The sequence below is a fragment of the Pinus tabuliformis genome, chromosome 9 (assembly GCF_031772625.1).
Source record: "Pinus tabuliformis cultivar Carrire ecotype Pingquan chromosome 9, CPIR1, whole genome shotgun sequence".
NCBI classification, from domain to species: Eukaryota; Viridiplantae; Streptophyta; class Pinopsida; order Pinales; family Pinaceae; genus Pinus; species Pinus tabuliformis.
The window spans coordinates 112,591,854-112,614,989 of record NC_142307.1 but is presented as its reverse complement, the minus strand read 5'-3'; the positions used below and the strand labels follow the sequence as shown (position 1 = coordinate 112,614,989).

The 23,136-nt window shown below is 39.3% G+C and overlaps 1 protein-coding gene across 1 annotated transcript in view; it reads left to right on the top strand.

The window, feature by feature from the left end:
- LOC149147337 (uncharacterized) overlaps window positions 1-22,731 on the top strand; it is a 432,707-nt gene extending 409,976 nt beyond the window's left edge. The window contains exon 9 of the mRNA XM_089440437.1: window positions 22,410-22,731. Within this exon, the coding sequence (XP_089296563.1) occupies window positions 22,410-22,663 (254 nt within the window). The 3' untranslated portion in view covers window positions 22,664-22,731. The remainder of the gene's footprint in view (window positions 1-22,409) is intronic.
- Window positions 22,732-23,136: the final 405 nt, after the last annotated feature.

Genomic DNA, 23,136 nt, shown 5'->3' with positions numbered 1-23,136 from the left:
TTTACAAAAGCATGGTTTGAATCTTGATTTTGTGCTTGCCTATGAATTCTAATTTATTTCATTAAAACAGTCAAGTGTGAACGGATATATTGTGTGAAAGTTGAATTAAATTTCTTTATGTAATTTCTTTGCTGGTTTGATTTTGCTTGGATCGTGCAAATGAGATCCTTCCTACACTAGTGCATGTAGGATCTTTCACCCTAGTTCACTAGTTCAATTACAGCAAATGTCTCATTCTTTTCCTTTTGTATGATCTAATCCATTTCTACGAAGCAAGTGTTTGTCATATGAAGAAGTCATCTCTAATACTAAAAGTTAAATTCTTAAAGATTAACCTGATAACTTCAGGAAATAGAAAAGAATGTTATTGCGTATCTCAATTTGTATTTTCACTTCATGATTTAAGGAAAAATACTAGAAGTAATCTGGAATATTACAATGAATCGTTTCGAATTATATTTGTTTACATGGAAAACCCCTTTGACTGAAGAAAGTTTGCTTTACTCTAGAAGATTGTTCTTTTATTTTAAGAGTTTATTTCTGTTTTTCAGATTCAGTCAATTAAAGTGTTCTTTTTGTGTGCAAGATTATTTCATATTCTACTCACACTTGCAATTCTTTTTATAATTAACATGCTCTTTTATTTCCCCTAAAGAAAATTGGAATATTTAGTGTATGAAGCTCTGTTCTGGTACAAGCACTAGTGTCTTGTTACAAGAACAGAGTGCTCTAAGCCTCATCTTGTTACAAGAACAGAGTGCTCTAAGCCTTGAGGCTTAGAGCCCCTACAGGAAAATATAAGTCTTTAGTATAAGTGTAAGTTATACTTCTCACATAAGTTTTGTACCTGCACTAGTGCAAGAATATTGCAAGAGTACAAGAATGACCACTTAGTGTGAGAAGGAAAATCATTTAGAGGGCAGATCTTTTGAAGGGACCACTTGTTAAACTTCCATCACCTATACTGAGGATAAACATAGAGTTTCACTTCAGCAATTAAGATTGTTTACAGTAGTGTGAAAGTTCCTTTATTTGATTTCTTCGCAAATGCATTCTTTTACATTCCAGCACTAAAATTACTTTCATGTTAATTGCCTTTGAGCTTTTTCTGTTTAATTCTGAAAAGTTTCAGTTGAGAAGTAGGAATAGAAATAGGAAAAGTTCATACCACTTCTGGCATTACCTGTGCTTCGTCTCTAAGTTTACAAAACCCTCGAGTTGACAATTAAGTGTTGAAGGAGCTTGCTTAAGTGCAATTCCTGCACCCAACAGATATTGAATAAATAGTTAGTCTCACCCTGAAGATCTAAGGAAATGGAAATGATGGTCATTCCTTTCTCAAACACAAAGCACTTAGTTGGAAAACCTAATCTGAGGAAATGATGGGGGTTGGGGAGGATGCAGTTGTACAACAAAATTATATGCAACCACTATCGATGTAGCTACAACATATATGATACTTATTTTTAGAACATTGGATGAACTAATAGGAGGTGGATCCATGGGCTGAACAAAATTTTTTGAGGCAATGATGGGGGTTGGGGAGGTTGCAATTGAAACAACTGTAGATGCAACCATTGTAGGTGTAGCTATAATAGATGTAATGCTAGTTGTTGCAACAATATACATGTGGTAAGAGGAGGGCTCACGATGGATTGGAATAGGGTGAAAGGCTATGGGCATGGTGGAAGGTTATAAAGGAAAATGTATAAGTAATCAAAGGAAATACCCCCCCCACCGGTTGTCCAATAGGAGGAATCACCCTAGGGGAATAAATAGGAATGTTAAGTGCGAGTGGGGGGGGGGAATCCGATGGTCAGACTTGGCATGAAATATGTGTAGTGTTGTTTTAATCAATTCTAATTAACCAAGACAACAACCATTTAATTGTCAACCTAGGGTAGGGCTTTCTATTTCAATGGAGTTTGCACTATCTGTGGTGATACACTAAAACCAAGAATGAAAATAGAAAAAAGTAAAGAATGTCGTTGAATTAATTGTAGAAATTAAATCATTCATGTAGAAATTAAAACACTCTACAGAAACGAAATCGCACTTCATGATTAACAGAGCAAGGGCGTGCCACACACTAAACTAATAACTACAGCAGAATGTTAACTACCATACTGTAACATCATAACATAGTTCTGGAATTGAAGCATATGTATTCCACAATTTATACATAAAAAGCATAAAACCATACAAACAATAATATACAACTACATCTATCGCTACAGTCCCTGTTAAAGAGGAGGGCCCTTCCTCCCTAATAGGGGCACAAGAATGAACATGAGATTAGTTAAAGAATCAAATGAGAAATAGTAACAGCATCACTGCAGTGTCTTTAATATTAAAAATAATTAAAAGTTACGAGATCAAAATAACATGCTCTCTATGTTGTCTTCGTACATGAGAGATTAAGTTTCTCTTATATTTATTACATACCCAAAATCAGGAATAGATCAGTCATGAGAATCTCATGATTCTCATGCTGATCATAAAATAGAAATCGTTATAACCTATTCCTAAATACAATTGTTATTCAAATACATTGGTTAAGATCACAACTGTTTGGATCTGTTACTTTCTAAATAAATAATTCATAACTTTTGATAGTTTTTGCATGGAATAGTACCCACAACTTTCCCAGTTACGATGCAATAACATCATGTAGTCAAATGATGGTTTGGGATGTAACAACAATCACTGGGTAACAACATCCTTGTAACAACATATGAGGTGTAACAACGTTCACCTTTAACAGCACGTGGTGTAACATTAACACCTATAACAACATACAGAGTGTAACAACAATCTATAACAACATACAGAGTGTAACAACAATCTATAGCAATATACATAGTGTGACAACAATCTGCTCACCCTGATCTGAGACTGATCAACGCGGCTTGTTCACTCCATAACCTCGTTCTCACAAGAAACACTTGAAACGGAGGAGAGGATCCAAAAGACTTATCCAATGCTTACCCTAGTTAGCCACAGAAAGGAATATTGCATCGTTATATTCAACAAAAATGGAAAAATAACATGATGGCAAAATAAGCTATATATAATGAGAAAAAGGTGATTAACATGTGAAGTTTCGTTGGCCTAGAGGGAAAGAGGATCAAAACTGGGGAAATAAAGTGTAGGAAATAGGTATAAAAACCACACCCAACATCTCCCACCAACAAAAGCCATTACATGTCCCCATGCAGAACCTCATCTTCTCCTGCTATACCCCTGATGCAAGTTTGTAAAATTATAGGCACCAGCAGTGTCTCCACCAAGAGCCCTATACCCCTGAGTAGCCATCAAATGTCACGGCTAGGATTCTTCTTGATTGTCACACAAGTGGTAATCCGGCTGGTATTATTCCACCGGAAACTAAATCAAAGGAAATTTGAATCTAAGTCCGATCCAGACTGCTCCCAATGTCTGCACCACCTAGGCATATTCGAGTACTCGTGTAATAACAGCCACGAAATTCTTGTACTCAAAAGGATATCCTTCTTGTAATCCATCACTACAGGCCTCAGTGCACTTAAGGCACCCTGTTAGCACTCGAGTTTACATTTGTGCATACAAACTGAGGAAAATACCCAAAATCATTTTTCTATAAGTTGCTGTCTGTTCCGTGACCCCCGGGGTACTCAGGAACAACTTAAACTCAGGTCTCAATTCATAAACCATTCCTGGTTCTTCTCTGATCCATAATGTTGCCCTTTCTTCATTGGTCTCAACTGATTTCATGGCCAGATGCCACTTGATTTGGTTCCTCATAAAAGAAAGGAAGACCCGCAACTAAAAATCCCCCATATAGTAGAAAACACTTGCCACCATCCTTGTACTGACATATTCACACATTGTACTATGCAAAAATAGCTCACAAAGTAAGCGTTGTTCATCAAAATCACAAGTACGAAAAATTTCAAGGAAATTACGGGTAGAAGAACCCAAATAAGCTATTTTCTCAAAGATTGCCTTTAACTAAAACAAATAATAATGTTCCCACAGGAACACTGGATATGATGGGGAAGGTCGCCTGCATCCTAGCAGGTTCAAGGCAAGCTCACAAAGCTTCGTCTTATCATTTGTTAGATCTAGAACCTGCTGCTATAATAGTTTTAGTTCTTCGTCCTTCTTCTCATAGCTTCCTTATGTCTTCATTCTTCCCATTCTCTCTCCCACTCTTCCTTTAACCATTTCTCCATAAGTTATTCCATCATCATTTTATGTGGCTTGATCGAGTTCATTCCCTCTTGTAGAGAGAGCGCCTACTGCTACCATTTCTGTAACTCTGGTATCAATAAAATTATTTCAAAAAACATCCTTCATCAAGACCCAGTGTTCTCCCACATGCACTAACAATTGAAGGTGTAACAGCCTCCTGAGGGTGAAAATGCTCCATTTTGGCTGCTGGTTCTTGTGTAACAATAATGTCATCAATGGATTTTTGTGTAACAGTTTCTTTTTCTCTCTGATCAGCTTCTGCTTCCACTGTTGGTTCTTGCGTAACAACAGTGTCATCCACAGGTTCTTATGTATCATTTTCCCATTGTTGAGCACTTTTTTCCACTATTGGTTCTTGCGTAACAGTAGTGTCAACTAGAGGTTGATGGATATCAACTTATTCTTTTTCCCTTTGGTTAACTTCTGTTTCCATTGTTGGTTCTTATGTAACAGCAGTGCCAACCAAGAGTTCCTATGTATCAGCTACCAAATTACTTTCTTTCGAATGATCTATCTCAACTGCTAGTTCTTGTGTAATAGCAGCATCTTCAACGATCTTTTCTGCGTCAGCTTCCCAGGACTCAGTTTGTGTTTCCCTCGAGATGGTGTCCATTGCACAGACTCTATACCCCACTACCACTAGCTCCTTAGCATAGGCTATGCACACAACACCCGAAACATTTTCCTCCCTAGCCCTATATATAGCATCAGCCAAAGTTTCTAACCACAGGGCCGTTGCTTCTACCTTATCCTATGCTCACTACATCCTTAGATTTTCATTTTCTCTTTCTAAACTTTCAATTTTAAGCAGCAGGGATTGGGCCTTGTTCTTACCTAGTGAGGAAGGTTCCTTCAGCCAAGCCTACTCTTCATCTTCTTGCCTCGCTCCCTCCTTGTTCTTCTTAGACATGGATGGGGACTTTGGGTGCCCGCTAACCTTTATTCTCTATTTTGGCCACTTATCACTAATTGGCTTGTCAACTGGACTCTTTCCAACACTTAATTTCTAGGGCTAGGGTTGGTCCTTTGTTTCCACCGGAGCTTCCTTAGATGTCCCAGTTTTCTTTCTGCGGGTAGTCCTAGCCTTCTTTCTCATGAATTCCTCCCAGCTCCTTCCCTGGTGACTTAGGGCATCCAACACAATTAGCTTGATGAGGCCATGGTTTGTGATGCAAGTCTCTAGATGTGCATTTGTCTTCACGATCGCATCCATATGCCTGATATTTTCCAACAAAACGTATGAAAGGTTTATCAACTTTCGATGTCGGAGGTGATTTAGCAATGAAATGTGGTAATTGAATACAATTTTTTCCCTTCCCTCACAATTAATATACTTGATGAGGTAAAGGGCGACATCGGTGCATGGCTGGGGAAGCAACAACCTGTCAATCCCCCTTCCTTTCTTCTCCAGTCATTCCTCCCCTTAGATAAAATCCTCCTTCAAGGAGGGGTCATTAATTTTTTTGTCAAACGACCTTTTACCCTCTGTTGGTAATGTTGTCACATGGGAAATTACCTCTTTTGTAACTTCTAGCTTTAATCCCCTGACTTCCATTTGATTCCTCTTTAAATTCTTCGCGAATTCCATAGCAATTACCCCGTTTGATCCTTCTAGCCTTTGGAAAAACTAAAACTAGCCTACATCTTTAAAAATTTGGCATGCTTTGAGGAATTTTTCCAATGCCTCTATTTTTCCTGTTCATGTCGAATTGCTACCTCACCCATTGCTACACAAATTCAATGTTGTTCTCCTCTCTTCTCCCCCTTGAGAAGTTTCGAAGCGGTCAGCACAATACTCAGTTGTTCTAGCCCTGCAACTGTTCTCCTCCACTACTATCTGAGAACTTTGAATGAGGACGCAACACTTCAGCAGTGGGTAAATGGTAGGGTGACATAGACAGGAATTTCAAATCAGGATTTACAGTCAGGATTCGTACGATGCAGTAATGTTTCCTTATTAATGCTAAGTTATGGGAGGTCTAGTCTGAGGTACAATTCCCTTTTTGGCATGATTGATCATTAAATGATAATGATTACAAAATAATCATGCTTTGGTTGTGGTTTTTAAATACTCACAGGTCATGAAAAGGTCACGTCATCATGTAATTCATGCCCCACACCAGCTTAAATGTGACAACCGACCTTGGTTGTCAAAAGGGATATTGCATTAGATTTCCATAATTACTAAATAAAAGAGGATAGCGATATTTCCACTTTATGACGTATCTGGTGTGACGTGGAGAAAATACATTGGTGACGAGGTGCACAAATTTAATTCCAGAGGTCAAAACAACTGCTCCCGAATCATGGTGATGCATGTTGTGTATTTTAATAAATAATTTACTTGAATTATTTATAAAAGTCATTGGTTGTTATAGATGTAACAACCAAGACGACTATAATGTATGATTGATTTCCACAAAAGATAAAATCAAAACACATTCGTGTAACAACATTATTGTAAGATATGCTTGAAATAAAAAATGTTGTTATAGAGTGTGTAACAGCTGCCACAGAGTGGTTTTCAACTACTACAGAAATTGTTTGTCTATAGGCAAAGAAGGCTTCCACTGGCAATTTTTATTTTTTTTAGAAGGTGTAACAACCGCCAATAGAGGTCACTTTTTAGCTGCTACACTTATTGAAAAATTAGAATTTTGGCAGCACAGAGGGGATTTTCCCTTGCTCCTGTAATTTGAAGATCCGAATTCATGAAAATGTTAACAAATGAATCCCTTGAAGCAGGTTTATGATATAACTGAAGACGATGCCAATTTGCAAACAGTGGTGTCCTGACACTGTCAATGGTAACCAAATTTATAGTCCCATTTTCAAAGGCTGCATCTGCCTCATAGGGACCTAGCCATATTGTTATAGACATTTTTGTGCCTTACAGCATTGAGCATGAAATGTCCATAATCCAAGGGATCCAAAGTCCCTAAAAGAGTTGTTCCTGCCCCTAAAGGAACAAGGTCAACCAATGACATCTTCTCCCAAAAGTTCTCCACCAAAAACTACTCAGAAACAATCAATTCAGGATTAATTCAGATGCTCTACTAGCTGCCTGCGTTGCAATGCACCCCAGTACACTAGCTAGGTGCGTTGCAACGCACCTAAATGCACTACCAGGGTGCGCTGAGCGAGAAATGCCAAATGGCAGTATCATTCCGCGAGGTGTACAGACACTGGAAGCTTCCAGAATCTTCCTCAATGACACTTGCCTCAATGAATTCGACCAGTGATGAGTAAGAGGCTCTTAGCCTCCAAGTGGAAGCAAGAACTGACAGAGAGAAGCCACAAGTCAAAACATAAGCTGACTCATCTTCTCTGCTTACATCTATATATGGATCCCTCATCCCAGAGATCCGGAGGCTGGAATTTTGTACTTTGCAGAGAATTGCTGTTGGTTTGAGATTGAGATTAGTACATTGGGTGATTTATGCTTTGTTGGAGGAGAGGAAGGGATTCCTTTGCTGGGAGGTAGATGCTGGATCGAGACTCACTTGGTTGTATCTCCTCCTGGACTTTCTTATCATATCAATAAAATTATTTGAGTTTCTCCTACATGCTGTGTATCAATGATGTTTTGTTATATTTGCATGTTTAGCTTAATCTGATCCTGAGCTTTTTATGAATGTATATCTATATCTTCGTGTAGTTTCTCTCTTCTGTGATCTTGCAGGAATTCGGTGAAGCTGGGCCGATAAGGGAGCAGGGATCTGGGAACTATTGAAGAGAGGAGTGATTGGATCAACAAACTAGCGAAAGACACAGGTTAGTTACATCCTTCCTCTTCGTTTACATTTCATAAAGAAGAATACTCAAGTAGTTTTCCTTGTTTGTTGCTAAGGCACTATCACACCTTAGAGTGGGATAGGGGCATTCTGAATAGATACTTTTCCCAACAACAAATTGGCGACTCCACTGGGGAACGTATCTAGTTAGTTTATTTGTGTTTCTATTGTTGTTCTTTTCATAAACTCAGGAGTGCCGAATCGAACTGCATTTTCCATTTACAAATGCAAAGTAGAGATCTACTTTCACTGGGCCTGTTTATGATCTGAACAGCTGACCCACAAATGCTCTAATAGCCCTTTGTGATAGATCTTAGTCCTCCTTTAAATCATCCCTCTAATTGTACCTAATTGATAGCTTTTATCCGGCCAAAAACCGTAGATTAAACTGCAAACCGTGACCAAGAACCCAGAGACAATTCTCGTTTCTGCTTCAACGCAGGCTCTGTGAAGAGGTTCTGCATTTCAACGCAGGTCCCGAGAGGGCTACCTGCGCTGCAATTCAGTTTCTCTGTGCTGGGGGTGCGCTGATCAGCCTTTGCCTTGTGCAGCTGTGGTTCTCTGCTTCTTTTTGCTCAGTTTTGTCTTTGATTTTTGCAGCCTGTTATCAGTGTGTGTACCTATCTGAAAACCCCTTTTCTTTGCCTTAATTCCGCCTCAGTTGTATAAAAGAAACTGTATTTGTTTTTGTGTATTTGTTACATCATTTGCAGTTTCCCATTACAAAAGTAAACTAGTCATACTGTCGCCCTTAGATCTAGACCTGTCGTAAGTGTCGTTTTGATCTTAGGAGTAAGTTTGTTTGCTGTTGACAGTTGATTGTGCTTTTACTTTTGTCTTTTGGTTTGAATTTGTGAATTTCTAGTGTCGAAACAAGTGTTTACTTCAAAATCATAAAGTGTCGTAATCGTTTTTTTTTTTTTATTTCGAAAGAAGCTTGTTTGTGTTTTTCACTTGAAATCGAATTCAAATTTGTACAACAACTTTCTTTTTAGGCATCAATATTAAGAAAGTGAAAACAAATACATGCATATGTGCATTTTCATTTTGACAGTTTGTATGGATTGATTTAGGAAAAGTGCATTTTCAGTGTGCTCTATGCTCTTTGAGAAAAGATTGTGTCTTTCTTTTCCCCTTGTAGCTAGGATTTTCATTGTTGAAAAGATATAAAAGCTTGCTTATCATCTTTAGACTGCATTTAGGAATTGTATCTACATCTCGTGGTGATCCAAAAAGGCAAACTTCTAAGAAAGATCAACCTAAAATAAATTGAATGACCTTAACAACGCTTTGTAACTTAACGCACAACATAGAGGTCTAGGCTAGAGACGTGTTCTGGCGTCGTAAAACCTGGTAACTGTTGCCTCACTGATGGTTGGGTGATTCCTCCTGAGAGACAATAAGTGCCAGTACGGATTTTGCTCCCACGTACCGTCGAGTATATATTGGGAGACCCCTATAGGCATAAAACCTTTATCCATAGGAAGCCGTGTCGGCCGCCCTACTGATCGCAATGCACTGAACACAGCATTCGGGAAGATTTTTTTTTCTAAGTTAAGACTAACCTAAGTACCCACGGGGGATTTGAACCGGTGACCTATCGCAAGGAGTGCCTTAACAATGCACCCATTCACCGTCAATCCAAAGCCCCGTGGGCTACAGCATTCGGGAAGATTGACCGCCCGTACCTTAAAAAGTATTCTGCGGTTTTGCGAAAAGTTTGGCACACCCTCTACCTAGAACTCTAGAGCAGTCCATTTCGTTCCTTTTCATACTCCTTAATGGAAAAGGTCCATCTGAGCACTTGTCACTTCAGGCTCATTAAAAATCGAAGGAGACTAGAGTCATCTTTTGCTTTTTCTCGACTCTTTAAAATTGAAAAAGCAAGTTGTGTCCAAGCGTCGTTAAAATTTATTTTAAACAGAATACTCATACCCTTTTCCTGCGTTGATCTTTAGGTTGAGAAAATGAAGCCTACCAACCAAGGAATTCCCCTTGGTGGAAATCCTAGTCCCTTCTCCTCTTGGGGAGATGTTGGTGCACCCCATATGGCCACATTGTCGCTTCCAGGACTGACAATTGGCTTGCCGGTCTGGCTCTTCTCAACCAATGTCGTTCAGAACACCACTATTCCTGAACAGTCGAATCAGCAATTAGACGAGTCCAGAATTTCCCACCAACCTTCTACTTCCTCTAATTCTTCTTCTCTTCCTTCCTCTTCGCGTGACGGGACTGGTAAAGCTAAAAACCAAGTTCCTAAGGAGAAAAAGGAAAAGAAGAAGAAAGAGAAAAAGAAGAAGGAGCCAAAGGCAAATAAGGGAAAACAAGTGTCGTCTAATGAAAATCCACACACAGCACTGACCAAGCCTAAATCGCCATGTGTCATCTGCAAGGGAGACCACTTTCACAGAGATTGTCCTTGCATCCCTCGGATACTAAGGGACTGGTCTCCCTGTTTGCACAATCCGGTGTCGTCAACCTCTGATAGCCATGTTGAAAGCACACCGTCAACTAGCGAAAGTGAAGTCCCAGGACAAAAAGGGAGGGCTAGACCTCCCTGTAGACTGTGCGAAGGCAACCATGCCCTCCACCGTTGTCCCTTCTTAGACGAGGCTAAAAGAGTCTTGGAAGATCGTCCGGTTTCACCGTTACGACTTCCTCCTGGATATAAAAAACTCTTGCCAAGTCCTTCGTTAGTTGAGAATCCAGCTGGCCCGCTCAAGTGGTCAGCTGAAGCGTCTATCATTGAGGATAAACCAACTGAATCCATACCAGACGAAAGTCAAAAGGTCGAGGCGGCAGTTGACCCGGTCTTGCCTTCAGAGGATTTATCTTCGGATGATACAGTCACTGAAGAGGATAAGGATGACACCATCCAGATTCTTTTCATCAACACAGACTCCGACGAACACGGGGGCAATCCACCCATTCCTTTATCGCAGGAAGGAATTTCGTCAGAGCGATACCCAGCCGTCTACTCAGCCCCACCACCAAGCAACCTAGTTGTATCCTTCGACTGGAACCAACTAGGCAGACCCCGTTTGCCAGCAAGCATACCATTCCGAATTATCGTTCAAATATACAGAATGGTCATGGCTGGCACCATCATTGATGGGGGGGCATCTGTGAGTATCCTTTCCTCTATTGCTTGGAAAGCGCTTGGTTCACCATCGCTTTTGCCTGAGATGAGAAATCTGACAGGCTTCGATAAAGGAACCAATCGACCTTTAGGGATCCTCCCCAATGTGCCTATCACATTGAAAGGGAAGACCGTTCAAATGAACGTGATGGTCGTTCAAGGACCCTTGGATTATAACCTACTCCTTGGACGAGACTATATTTATTGCATGGGAGCCATCGTCTCCTCACTCTTTAGAGTAATGTGTTTTCCGCACGAAGGAAGAGTGGTCAAGCTCGTGGACCAACTTTCATTTCCCGGATCACGCATCGCAAATAGTCATATACCATCCCTAAATGGTCTCTTCACGCAAGAAATGTCTCAACCCACGGTCCGTCCTCCCGATGAGCGCGAGTGATTCGGAAGGATATGACTGGAACCCAGGGGGCATGCGTCCTGGTCTGCTTCGGCAGAAAAACTTTGGGTATAGGGTAGGTTTCCGCGGGAGAATATGACTAGTCCATACCTCGTCCGTGATTGGAAGAGGGGTTGTTCTAGAATAAGATTCTTTTGTCAAAGTTATGTGTTTGGCGCTCGTTGTCACTCACCTTTGTCTATCTCGGTAGACATCGCCGAGGAAGTGTTTTGTTTGCTGCGCAAATGAGACAATATTTGGTAACCTGAAAGAGGTAGGCCTTTCCTGGTAGAACAAATGTTTTATCTGCAAATTGAGGGGTAACCTTGAAATCGTACTTTATACCTGGGGGCATGCAAACCTTTTGGAGTGCAAGCAAAGAGCGGTTATTTATCTGTTTTTTGGGTTAGCCGTTTCCTAACTTGCATAAAGAAAGGATTCCGGAGCAAAGCTTTGTAAGGCGCAAGCTCCATAAAAAATGGAATCTTAAATGAGACATTCTTATCATATGACTAGATTAATCGAGCAGTTTTAGCACATAGTTCATTCTCGTTAAAAAATAAACATAAGATTGAGCAGTTTTAGCACATAGTTCATGCTCGTTAAAAAATAAACATAAGACCGAGCAAGTGTTTCAATCCGCGTTTAAGCTCGTTAAAAAATGAACTATCCTCCAGTAAATAACCACCGTGAATGTAATATTATCAGCCATTAAAGCCTTGGTCGTGTTTGCACTGTCACCTCCACTTTTCCATTGGCCGATCATTCACCTCATTTGATTGTTTACCCATTTTGAGGAACAACTGCGAAGAGTGATTTCACTAGCCATCCTTGTGACACTGCCGTGATTGGAAAATTCCAACCCTTACTTGGAATCAGCTGCTACCCGTTTTATCACTCGTTCCTCAAAAGACGAGTCTTCTTTAAGCTTTTTTCATCTGACTCGTAAAATATGAAAAGATTGCCGAGTTTTGGCCTTCCAGCTCGTTAAAGCGACCGGAAATGCTATCCCTCCTCTAGATTTTAATCTTTTTGGACCTGAGGGATTATTGCACAAAAAGATCGAGCGCTTGTTTTGTTCGACTCGTTAAAACTATCGAAAATTCATCCCTTCTGTATTGTTTTATACTTTTTCGGACTTAAGGGATTAGATGACGAAAAAGGACTTCCGGAGTTATCTTTACGTACCTTTTCAGACTCTCTAAAAATGAAAAGGACCGAGTTATCTTTGTCGTTAGACTCGTTAAAAATATTAATAGCGACAAACTTGTCTTTAGACAAGAACAAGTTTCACTATCGCTAGGCTCGTTAAAACATAGCGATGGGTTTTCTCGAAGGGAAAATTATAGAACAAGCATATGTTATCCTCCTCAAGCTTGACAAAAATAAAGAGGTACTGGTCAGCAATGACTGGGGAAAATTGGGAGAAACTCAAAGAACCTTTATTGGTAGCAAGTCGCTCTTGAACATGACACTTCCGCTTTGTGCCTGAGTCGGGTTGGGTTGTTTCATTCACCGGTCACATCACCATGGTCTCGCCATACCATCCACCTTTGGGGTAAATGCTACCAATCCATCATATAAGTGTCGCCGATATGTTCAAGAGAAGTCATCCAGAGAAGTCACCCGTGTCCCATCCACTACCATACATTATATTTCATTCTTTCATGACCGCCACCCTGAACCATATATCATCAGATCGTTTTCACCTCCATCAAAATCATTTGCTCCGTTCCGTGTCACTGATGTGGGATACATTAAGGCCCTCCTTTGACGGATCGCTTCTTGTCGACATCAGCTCATTATCCAAGAAGTTGATCTAGGAACACCCCCTTCAGTACTTTGAAGCTTGCATGCCTCAATGGCAAGTTTCTCACTTCCGGCGACAGGTATACATCAATGACCTTCGACCAAAAGATTTTGCGTGGTGTTCGACGCTAAGTCCTTTATTCACACCACGTGAATTGTACTGCAGTACCTTGAGGGTCATTATCATTATCGGTGATTCCTCTCGCGCTTGTTAACAGTTTACATCATTGACTGGTAATCAAGCGATGTCTTTCCATGTTCGACTTCAGAACATTTCTCACATGGATCGACTTGTACTTAGAGTGAATATCGGACGAGATTGAAGACCCCGGATCTAGTTTCATCCATCCGGGCTGCGATATATATTCAGGAAAAATAAAGACATTGATATGTACAGCATTGCAGCACAGATAATCATCCTACCAAAAGGATGATGATTTCATCAAAATCATCAGTCTACCATCAGACAATTGTCTGTTCTATGTACTGAAAAATGAATTTATAAAGCTGAGCATGGGAATGCCCGCCTCAGCTAAATCATGAAAACAATATGAAAAATAATGTATTGTATTGTATCTTATTACAGGTCTCCTCCCAGCATTGAAAGAACTTCGGATCCTCCTAATAAAGCATTTCACCCGATAAACGGCCTCATACTTTAGGGGGCAACTGTTATAGACATTTTTGTGCCTTACAACATTGAGCATGAAATGTCCATAATCCAAGGGATCCAAAGTCCCTAAAAGAGTTGTTCCTGCCCCTAAAGGAACAAGGTCAACCAATGACAGCTTCTCCCAGAAGTTCTCCACCAAAAACTACTCAGAAACAGTCAATTCAGGATCAATTCAGATGCTCTACTAGCTGCCTGCGTTGCAATGCACCCCAGTACACTAGCTAGGTGCGTTGCAACGCACCTAAATGCACTACCAGGGTGCGCTGAGCGAGAAATGCCAAATGGCAGTATCATTCCGCAAGGTGTACAGACACTGGAAGCTTCCAGAATCTTCCTCAATGACACTTGCCTCAATGAATTCGACCAGTGATGAGTAAGAGGCTCTCAGCCTCCAAGTGGAAGCAAGAACTGACAGAGAGAAGCCACAAGTCAAAACATAAGCTGACTCATCCTCTATGCTTACATCTATATATGGATCCCTCATCCCAGAGATCCGGAGGCTGGAATTTTGTACTTTGCAGAGAATTGTTGTTGGTTTGAGATTGAGATTAGTACATTGGGTGATTTATGCTTTGTTGGAGGAGAGGAAGGGATTCCTTTGCTAGGAGGTAGATGCTGGATCGGGACTCACTTGGTTGTATCTCCTCATGGAATTTCTTATCATATCAATAAAATTATTTGAGTTTCTCCTACATGCTGTGTATCAATGATGTTTTGTTATATTTGCATGTTTAGCTTAATCTGATCCTGAGCTTTTTATGAATGTATATCTATATCTTTGTGTAGTTTCTCTCTTCTGTGATCTTGCAGGAATTCGGTGAAGCTGGGCTGGTAAGGGAGCAGGGAGCTGGGAACTATTGAAGAGAGGAGTGATTGGATCAACAAACTAGCGAAAGACACAGGTTAGTTACATCCTTCCTCTTCGTTTACATTTCATAAAGAAGAATACTCAAGTAGTTTTCCTTGTTTGTTGCTAAGGCACTATCACACCTTAGAGTGGGATAGGGGCGTTCTGAATAGATACTTTTCCCAACAACATATATGGTGTAGAGATTACTTCTTCTTTACGAACTTGTCATGCCACTTAGCTCTCTACTGCTGCATAATCTCGACTTGCTGGATAGTAGCCAACCGTTTCTCCTCCAATTCATTGAGCTGGTTCAACCTTTGCTTTTGTGTTGTAGCCAGATCCAAATTCACCTTCAATGTTGTTCTCAATGTCTTGATTTTGAACTCAATAGGGAATAAGGGATTTTTACCATACACAAGTTCATATGGTGAGAACCTCATGGTATTCCTCCATGTAGTTTTGTATGCCCACAACACTTTTGGAAGTTTATTGGCCCAATTCCTTCAGTGACCGACCACGGTCTTGGTAAGAATCCCCTTAATGACTTTGTTGGTGCTTTCCACTTGTCCATTCGCTTGTTGATGATAAGATGTTGTGATTCGATGATGGATTTTGTATTTTTCAATCAACTTTTGGATCATATGGGATGTAAACTGGGGCCCTCCATCTGTCACTATCTCCCTGGGTATACCAAAACGAACAAAGATGTCTTCAAACAAGAAGTTTGAAACAACCTTCTCTGTGACTCTGGTTAGTGCTTTGCCTTAACCCATTTTGTGACATAGTCGGTGCAGACCAAAATGTAGGATTTCCATCTAGATGAAGGATTAATTGGTCCCACAAAATCCAAGGCCCATTTCTCAAAAGGTTCTAAGACAATTTGAGGTTGTAAAGGAATCTCATTTGATTTCAGCGGTTGGGCCATTCTTCGGCAGCTATAACATCCTTTCACGAACTTCTTGGAATCTTGCAATATTTTTAACCAATAATATCCTATCGAAAGGACTTTGTATCATGTCAACTTGTCTGCAAAGTGCCCTCCACAAGGTTCCTTGTGACAAGCCTTAAGGATGTCAAAGATCTCATATTCCCTAACACAATGTCTTATCTGGAAATCTGGTCCAGTGTGATAGAGATTCCCATCTATCCAGGTATAGGTAGCACTCTGCTGTATGGTCTTTCCCTTTTCCTTGGAGGAAAAATATTGTGGAAACTTCCATACAACAAGATAATTGGTTATATCTTCATACCATGGTGAGTAATTAGAAATAGCGAAGAGATACTCATCAGGGAAATAATCCTCAGTAGGAATGAAATTGTCATCAATAGTTAACCTAGAAAGGAAATCAGCTACTACATTATCTTTTCCAGATTTATCAACAATTGTGATATCAAATTCCTATAACAGCAATAACCAACGTGTAATTCTACCATTGGTAATTGGCTTATTCATTAAAAAACGAATGGAAGAGTGGTTAGTGTGTAAAAATACTTGATACCTAGTGATATAATGTCGAAATTTATTGATGGCATGCACTACTGCTAAGAATTTTTTCCTGGTCACTGTGTAATTGATCTCAGCCGGAGTCAATTTCTTGCTTATGTAATAAATAACATAAGGTTTCCTATCCTCCAGTTGGCCTAAAACAACACCTATAACAATATCAGATTCATCTATAGCTATGTGAAATGATAGTTCCCAATTAGGTCCACGTAAAAATGGTGCTGCTAATACACAACATTTCAGCTTCAAAAACACCTACTCACACTCTCCTATCGACAAAAATTCGACAACTTTCATGAGCAAAGAAAACAATGCGATGCAATTTTTGAAAAATTCCCATAAACCTTCTATAATACCCTGCATGTCCCAAGAAACTACGTACTTATTTTTATGTCTTGGGAGTTGGAATTTTTAGAATTACCTCTATTTTAGTAGGGTCTACCTTGATCCCGTTAACAAAAATGTAGTGTCCTAGTACAATCCCTTCAGTCATCATCATGTCAATTTTTTCAGTGCTCAAAGCAACATTAGTCTGTACACAAAGTTCCAACACTTTTTCTAAATTAGCTAATGTTGTTTCAAAGGCATCACCATAAGGTGTAAATTTGTCCATAAAGATTTCAAGGTATTCATTCAACAAATCAAAAAAGTTCCCAGTATTGCCCTCTAAAAAGTTGTTGGCGCATTGCAGAGTCCAAAAAGGGGTACTCCGTATGCGAAAGTTCCCCAAAGAAAAGTAAAGGTTGTTTTATCTTGATCCTTTGGGGCAATCTGTATCTAGTTTTAGCCACTAAACCCATCTTGAAATGAAAAAAAAAATTCCCAGAAAGGGCGTCAAGGACCTGATCTATGACTAGTAAAGGAAAATGGTCCTTTTGAGTGGCCTTATTGAGTTCTCTATAATCCACACAGACTCTCCACTTGCCATTATTCTTAGGGACAATGACAAGCGGAGACACCCACTAACTGGCAGATATCAGATAAATAAAGTTAGCACTCAAGAGTTTTTGTAATTCTTCCTTCACTACATACATCAGCACAGGGTTCATGCGGTGTTGTGGTTGTCTAATTGGTTTGTAGCCATATTTAAAATAAATGAGGTGAGTGCATAGGTTGTATGAATCCCTTTCATATTCATATAGTCGCATGCAAATGCCTTTTTGTATTTTTGTAACAGCTGTAACAACAGTTGGTCTTTCTTAGCAGTTAGGTTGGGGTTAATGTTCAGAAACTTTCGTGGTTCTATTTTGATTGGGCTGCTATCAGTATGCAGAGTGGTTCTCATTTGTTCAAATTTTATGTCTTCTACCTCCTCTTCTTCCTTTGAATTTTCAATAGAAGCGACAGAAAACGAGTTACTAATAAAGACATTAATGATATCATCTTCTATCTCATCCTTAAAATACTGGGCTTTTCCTAGAGTGAGGAGTGGTAGGGAAAGATCTGATTCGGACTCAAATTCATCCAACCAGGGATTGTACAAATCCATATTTGGTTTTGGGGGCTAAATATTAAGGTTCTTTGTAGCCTAGCCATGTAACATCATCATAGATCCAGATATACATCCTATAAATGCATCTACAGTGGCCAGCCAAGGTCTTCCTAGGATCAAAGGATGTCCCCCCAAGTTGGATTTGGTCTGTAAGATAAGAAAGCCAGTCAGATAGCTCCAGGAAGCTATTGTGATTACTATGTCTTCTAATACCTCCTTAGGTTTAGCACGGGACCTATCTACTAATTCAAGTACAGTAGGCATATGTCTAAGCCCATGTAGCTCCAGGGTGGTAAAAATGTCCTTTGTCATCACATTAATGGCAACCCCAAGATCAATCAATGTATTAGTTATGAGCTGGTCATTAATATAGATAGTAACTATAGGGTTTCCCAGATCATTATACTTGGTTAGAAGAGGCTGAGCAGTCATTAATTTGGATAATTTCCCCATCACATGTATGGTAGTAGAGTCCTTATGCTTCCTCCCAGGTTTCTTAATGCACATATCTCATATTGTTTTGGCATAAATAGGTGTTTCTTTAAGAGCTTGCAACAAAGGAATTCATACGTGCAAATTTTGCAACTCCCTAAGGAAATTGGATTCGGGTTGTGAGGTCATTCAGGCTTAGTTAATCTATGAGGATACAGAGGATTTTGATTCATAATAGTCGAATCGACTACTATAGGTGTATCAGCCTTACCTGAGTCGGTTGTTACAGGAGTAATAGTTCTTCTTGGGTTGGCTATTATAGATGTAATAATTTTCTTTGTATCGGCTATTACAAGTGTAACAACTGCCTCAAGATCCACTATACCTCCTCTGGAAGGTTCACATTCCTCCTCGATAATGATAGGGGAGTGATTTGGTTTAATTACCTTACCTGACCATAGTTGAATTTCATGAAGTCCAATGGGAGTGATAAGGTAATTCTGGAAGGTAGTCGAAACCTCTATGCTATGGGCTTCTTTATTATTCGAGTTAGGGTTAGGTTACACATGTAGTTGGCGTCGCACAGGCGATGTAGGAAAATGAGTTTCGAAAGGGGGAAATATTAGTTGTTGCCACATTGTTAATCTAGTTGGGGTTGAACTCTGGGCATTCCCCCTCCAATTCTGATTCCAAGGGTATGGTTGAGATGGATGATATTGAATAGAGGGAGAGGGGGACCACTAGTTCTAGGGCGAAGGAAACTATGCTAGAGAAGGAGCAGAGTATTTCCATGGATATTGAATAGTGTTATATGCATTATTCCATGTATTAAAAGAAGAAAAATATTGGGACATACCTGGACGTCGTGGCTGCCATGGTCTCCAAGGTGTGATGAAATAAGATGACTGAACTTCTTCGCTCGACTCTCTAAGTACTTCTTTCAGTCCAGAAAGCTCTGCACATTGACCTGTAGAATGTTCCAGCTCAAAAATATTGCACAAGATGATGTTGTTCACTTCACACTCCCTCAAGGGACGTTTATTCCAGAAATTCAGACAGAACACAACCAGAGGTGTATCAACTTCTCCTTGTGTCTTCTTGATCTGTGATGTTGTTATCTAGGCAGATAGAGTACTGAGGATGCTAGTTTTGAAAATGTCGAATAAATTCCCGATCTCTGCTATGGTTACTCCTCCACTTGAAATTTTTTGTATTCGAGCAGAGGCATCCTGGATTGTGCTTCTTCCCTTCGATGATCCTCTAGAGAATCTTAGATAGAGCCTTACAATTTCGGCGAATGGTTCCTGAGCTATGTCCCCTTTTCCTAGTAGATTTAAGGTATCAAGGCTATCGTCCCTCATTCCTCTTATAAATATGGTCTTCAAGATCTCGTGATCTAAATCACTGTGTTTAAACCTCTGCAAATTATAGTGAAACCACTCTACATAGTCCTCCAGGGTCTCATCCTCCTTCTGTGTCATCCTGAATACTTCCTCTCTTAAGTCCCTGGTTCTGCAATATTCTTGATACTTTGATAAGAATGTCTCCTTCATATCGCTCCATGTTCAAATAAAAATAGAGCCTAACCCCATGAACCACCTCAAGGATGCTCATTTAAGAGTAGCAGGAAATAATTTTAATTTCTGAGCATCTGAAACATAGTCATAACTCCTCCATAAGATATCAAATTTGAATAATAAGGTGTTAGGGTCTTCTACAGTCATTCCTTGAAAGGATGGTAAGGATGATAAAGGAATATTTTTCATGGGGGCCTTGCCTCTGATATCCCCAATTGGGAACTCAAAGGTGGTGAAAGTAGCATCTGTTTTAGTGTTGTTGTTATTGTTGTCCTCCATTTCTAACCCTTCTAATCCTTGTTGTAACGGACATTCTTCAAACTCTTCTTGTGATTGTCTTGCAAGTGAAATTGATGGCTCAGGCGACTTCAAGGCTAGCTGTTTCACTACACTGCCTGAATTTGGATATTGATAAACCAATAGGTGCTCTCTTGTTTCAAGTTTTTGATGTCCCCCTTCAGTTTCCCTTTGTCCCTTAGTCCTAAGGTTCTGGTTACTAGATTCCCCCTGTTGTTCCTAAATTGGATGCTTAATCTTGGGAGTATTTTCGTTAGGTGAATGGTATGGCCCCGAGACGGAGGAATCAGAGGTTTCTGTCCTTGTTATGGGAGTAACAACTTTTTGTGGCCCTATTTTCCTTGCGTCCCTTTGATAACTTGACTTTTCCTTTTCTTCCTTTGAGAGCAGTTCATGGATAAATGTTTTTCTTCCCAAATCTACATCTTCCTTTCCTTTTTATGACCTGTTTTTCCTATGACTAATTAGAGTGGGGGGGGGTATTTTTGGTATTTCTATAATTCCCACTGTTGCACACATGGACCCTATGTGTATTAATTCACACCCTAAGTGTCTCAGTATTCGACAGTGGTGAGCCTGCCCAGGTATGTTAGAGTGATGTGTAGGTTCTTACCTCTCATCTTACTGCCAACGATTGTGGACTAGGAACACTCTGTCATCAAACAAACTTGGTTGACTGTATCATCAACTTCCATCCTTGGAAATGACACCAAAATGTAGTGTTGTTTTAATCAATCATAATTGACCAAGATTGCAACCATTTACTTTTCAACCTAGGGTAGGTCTTGCTATTTCAATGGAGTTTGCACTATATGTACTAATACACTACAACCAAGAATGAAAATAGGAAATAATAAAGAATGAAGCTGAATCAATTGCAGAAATTAAATCATTCATGAAGAAATTAAAACACTCTAAAGAAATGAAATCACACTTCACCATTACTAGAGTAATGGCGTGCCACACACTAAACTAATAACTACACCAGTTGGTCAACTACCATAATGCTTAATCAAACCAGTGTAACAACATAACATAATTCTGGAACTAAAGCAGATATATTCCACAATTTATACAAAAACATAAAAAAACCATACAAACAATAAAAGAAACACTAATATATATCTAGTTCTACCACTGCAGTCCGTGCTAAAGTGGAGGGCCCTTCCTCCCTGGTAGGGGCGCAGGAATGAACATGATATTAGTTAAAGAATCATATGAGATATTTTCTTTAAATATAAAAGGATAAATTAACAATTAATTTTTTTAAAAATCCTTATACATAACCCTTAATCAATTCTCTATTATTTTTTAAAATAAAAATAGAACACAATTATATTAATCTAAAATACTCAATAATAATGATTTTTATTATTAACTAACAATTAAATTAAAATATTAAAAAAAAATCCAATAATATTTAATATTCTTAAGATGTAATAGTGCACATTACTAAAAAGTTAATAAAATATAAACACAATTCTTAACCGAAGTGATGAGTCCATAAAACAAGTCTGCTACTAATTCGTGTAAAAATTAAACCTTCAAACAAAATACCAATAAAATATGAACATGTTATGGTTATTATTATATAGTGGTTGATCTTTGAACAAATATTAAATCTGTTAATGACTCTACATCTTGACCCCCTTGACCATCAAACCAAGTAGGCTTTGACATTTTATTTCTTTCATGCTATTACTAGATCTCTAATCTCTAACCATTCCATTATATCTTTGTACTTATGCTATCTAATACCTACATTATTATTTTATAACTCTTACTTAAGAATTTAGTTCTTTGTCATTTTGTCTTTCAATATTGATTAAGGAGTTGCTTTGCATTACCATATTGTATTTCCATTGATTGTAACGTTAGTCCTGTTGATCTAATTTTATAGTCATTTGTTGGGTATTATTAAAATTAATCAGTGTTGCTAATTTTGGAGTATGATTTGTAAGTACATATTTAAAAATTGAGAAAAGATGGCAGGCAATCTACTGGGATTCAATACTAGTATATGTTGAGCCCCAAACTTGCATCTTTCCTATCACTTTCCTAGACTCTTTCCCTTCACCTGGACCTCCTAAGCTATCAACATCATTGCATATTAATCATAAAAGAGCATTTAAAATGGTTTCTAACTATGTTTTGTGCCTTCTGTTTGAATTATATTTTTGCTCATTGAGCTGCGGAATCTTGTCACTTTCCGCAGCTGCTTCAACTTTCCGCAGCTGTTTTGTCAAAGTCTACATTGCAAGTGTCTTCAGGCAAAGTGAGCCACATGGGCAAGTTGGAAATGACGTGGACATGGACCGAGTCCTATTGGCTAAGTCGAATTCATCAGAGAAGGCCGTGGTCAAAGTGGTCAAGCGGTGGTCAAATATAGGAGTCCCACAGCAACAGGACTCCGTTTTCAAACACGTGAAGACTTTTGTGGCCATTTCTAGATTTTTGGAGGCACGTTGACACCTATAGGCTGCCCACGATGTAAATCCAACAAGCCGCTTTCATTAGATTGCATCATCTCGGCAGCCATGATGCTAGATCTGTGGACGCTGTCGTTCACGTGTCCTCTGTTAGCGCAGTTTTTAGGAAATCAGTTATATAGTCTTTTGCTATAAATAATGTGTTTCTATACGCATAGTAGTTAGTCTTTGTAATGTAATTTTGCTGTTAGAAAGTCCACTGTGCCGTGACATTATTTCGTTGTTATGACTGCATTCTGAATATATGAGAAGACTCTGTTTCTGAGCATAACTCGTGGTTGATAGCTGTTGCCCGAGGTTGTGCAGAGGGCCCCTGCACACGCCGTGGTTTTTTTTATTATTGTTGTACAGTTTCATGCTGTGTTTCTTTACGTTGATTATGCCATAGTTATTCACTTGTATATATTGCATTTCTTATGGTACTAACATTTTATTTTTGTCCATAACTTTACA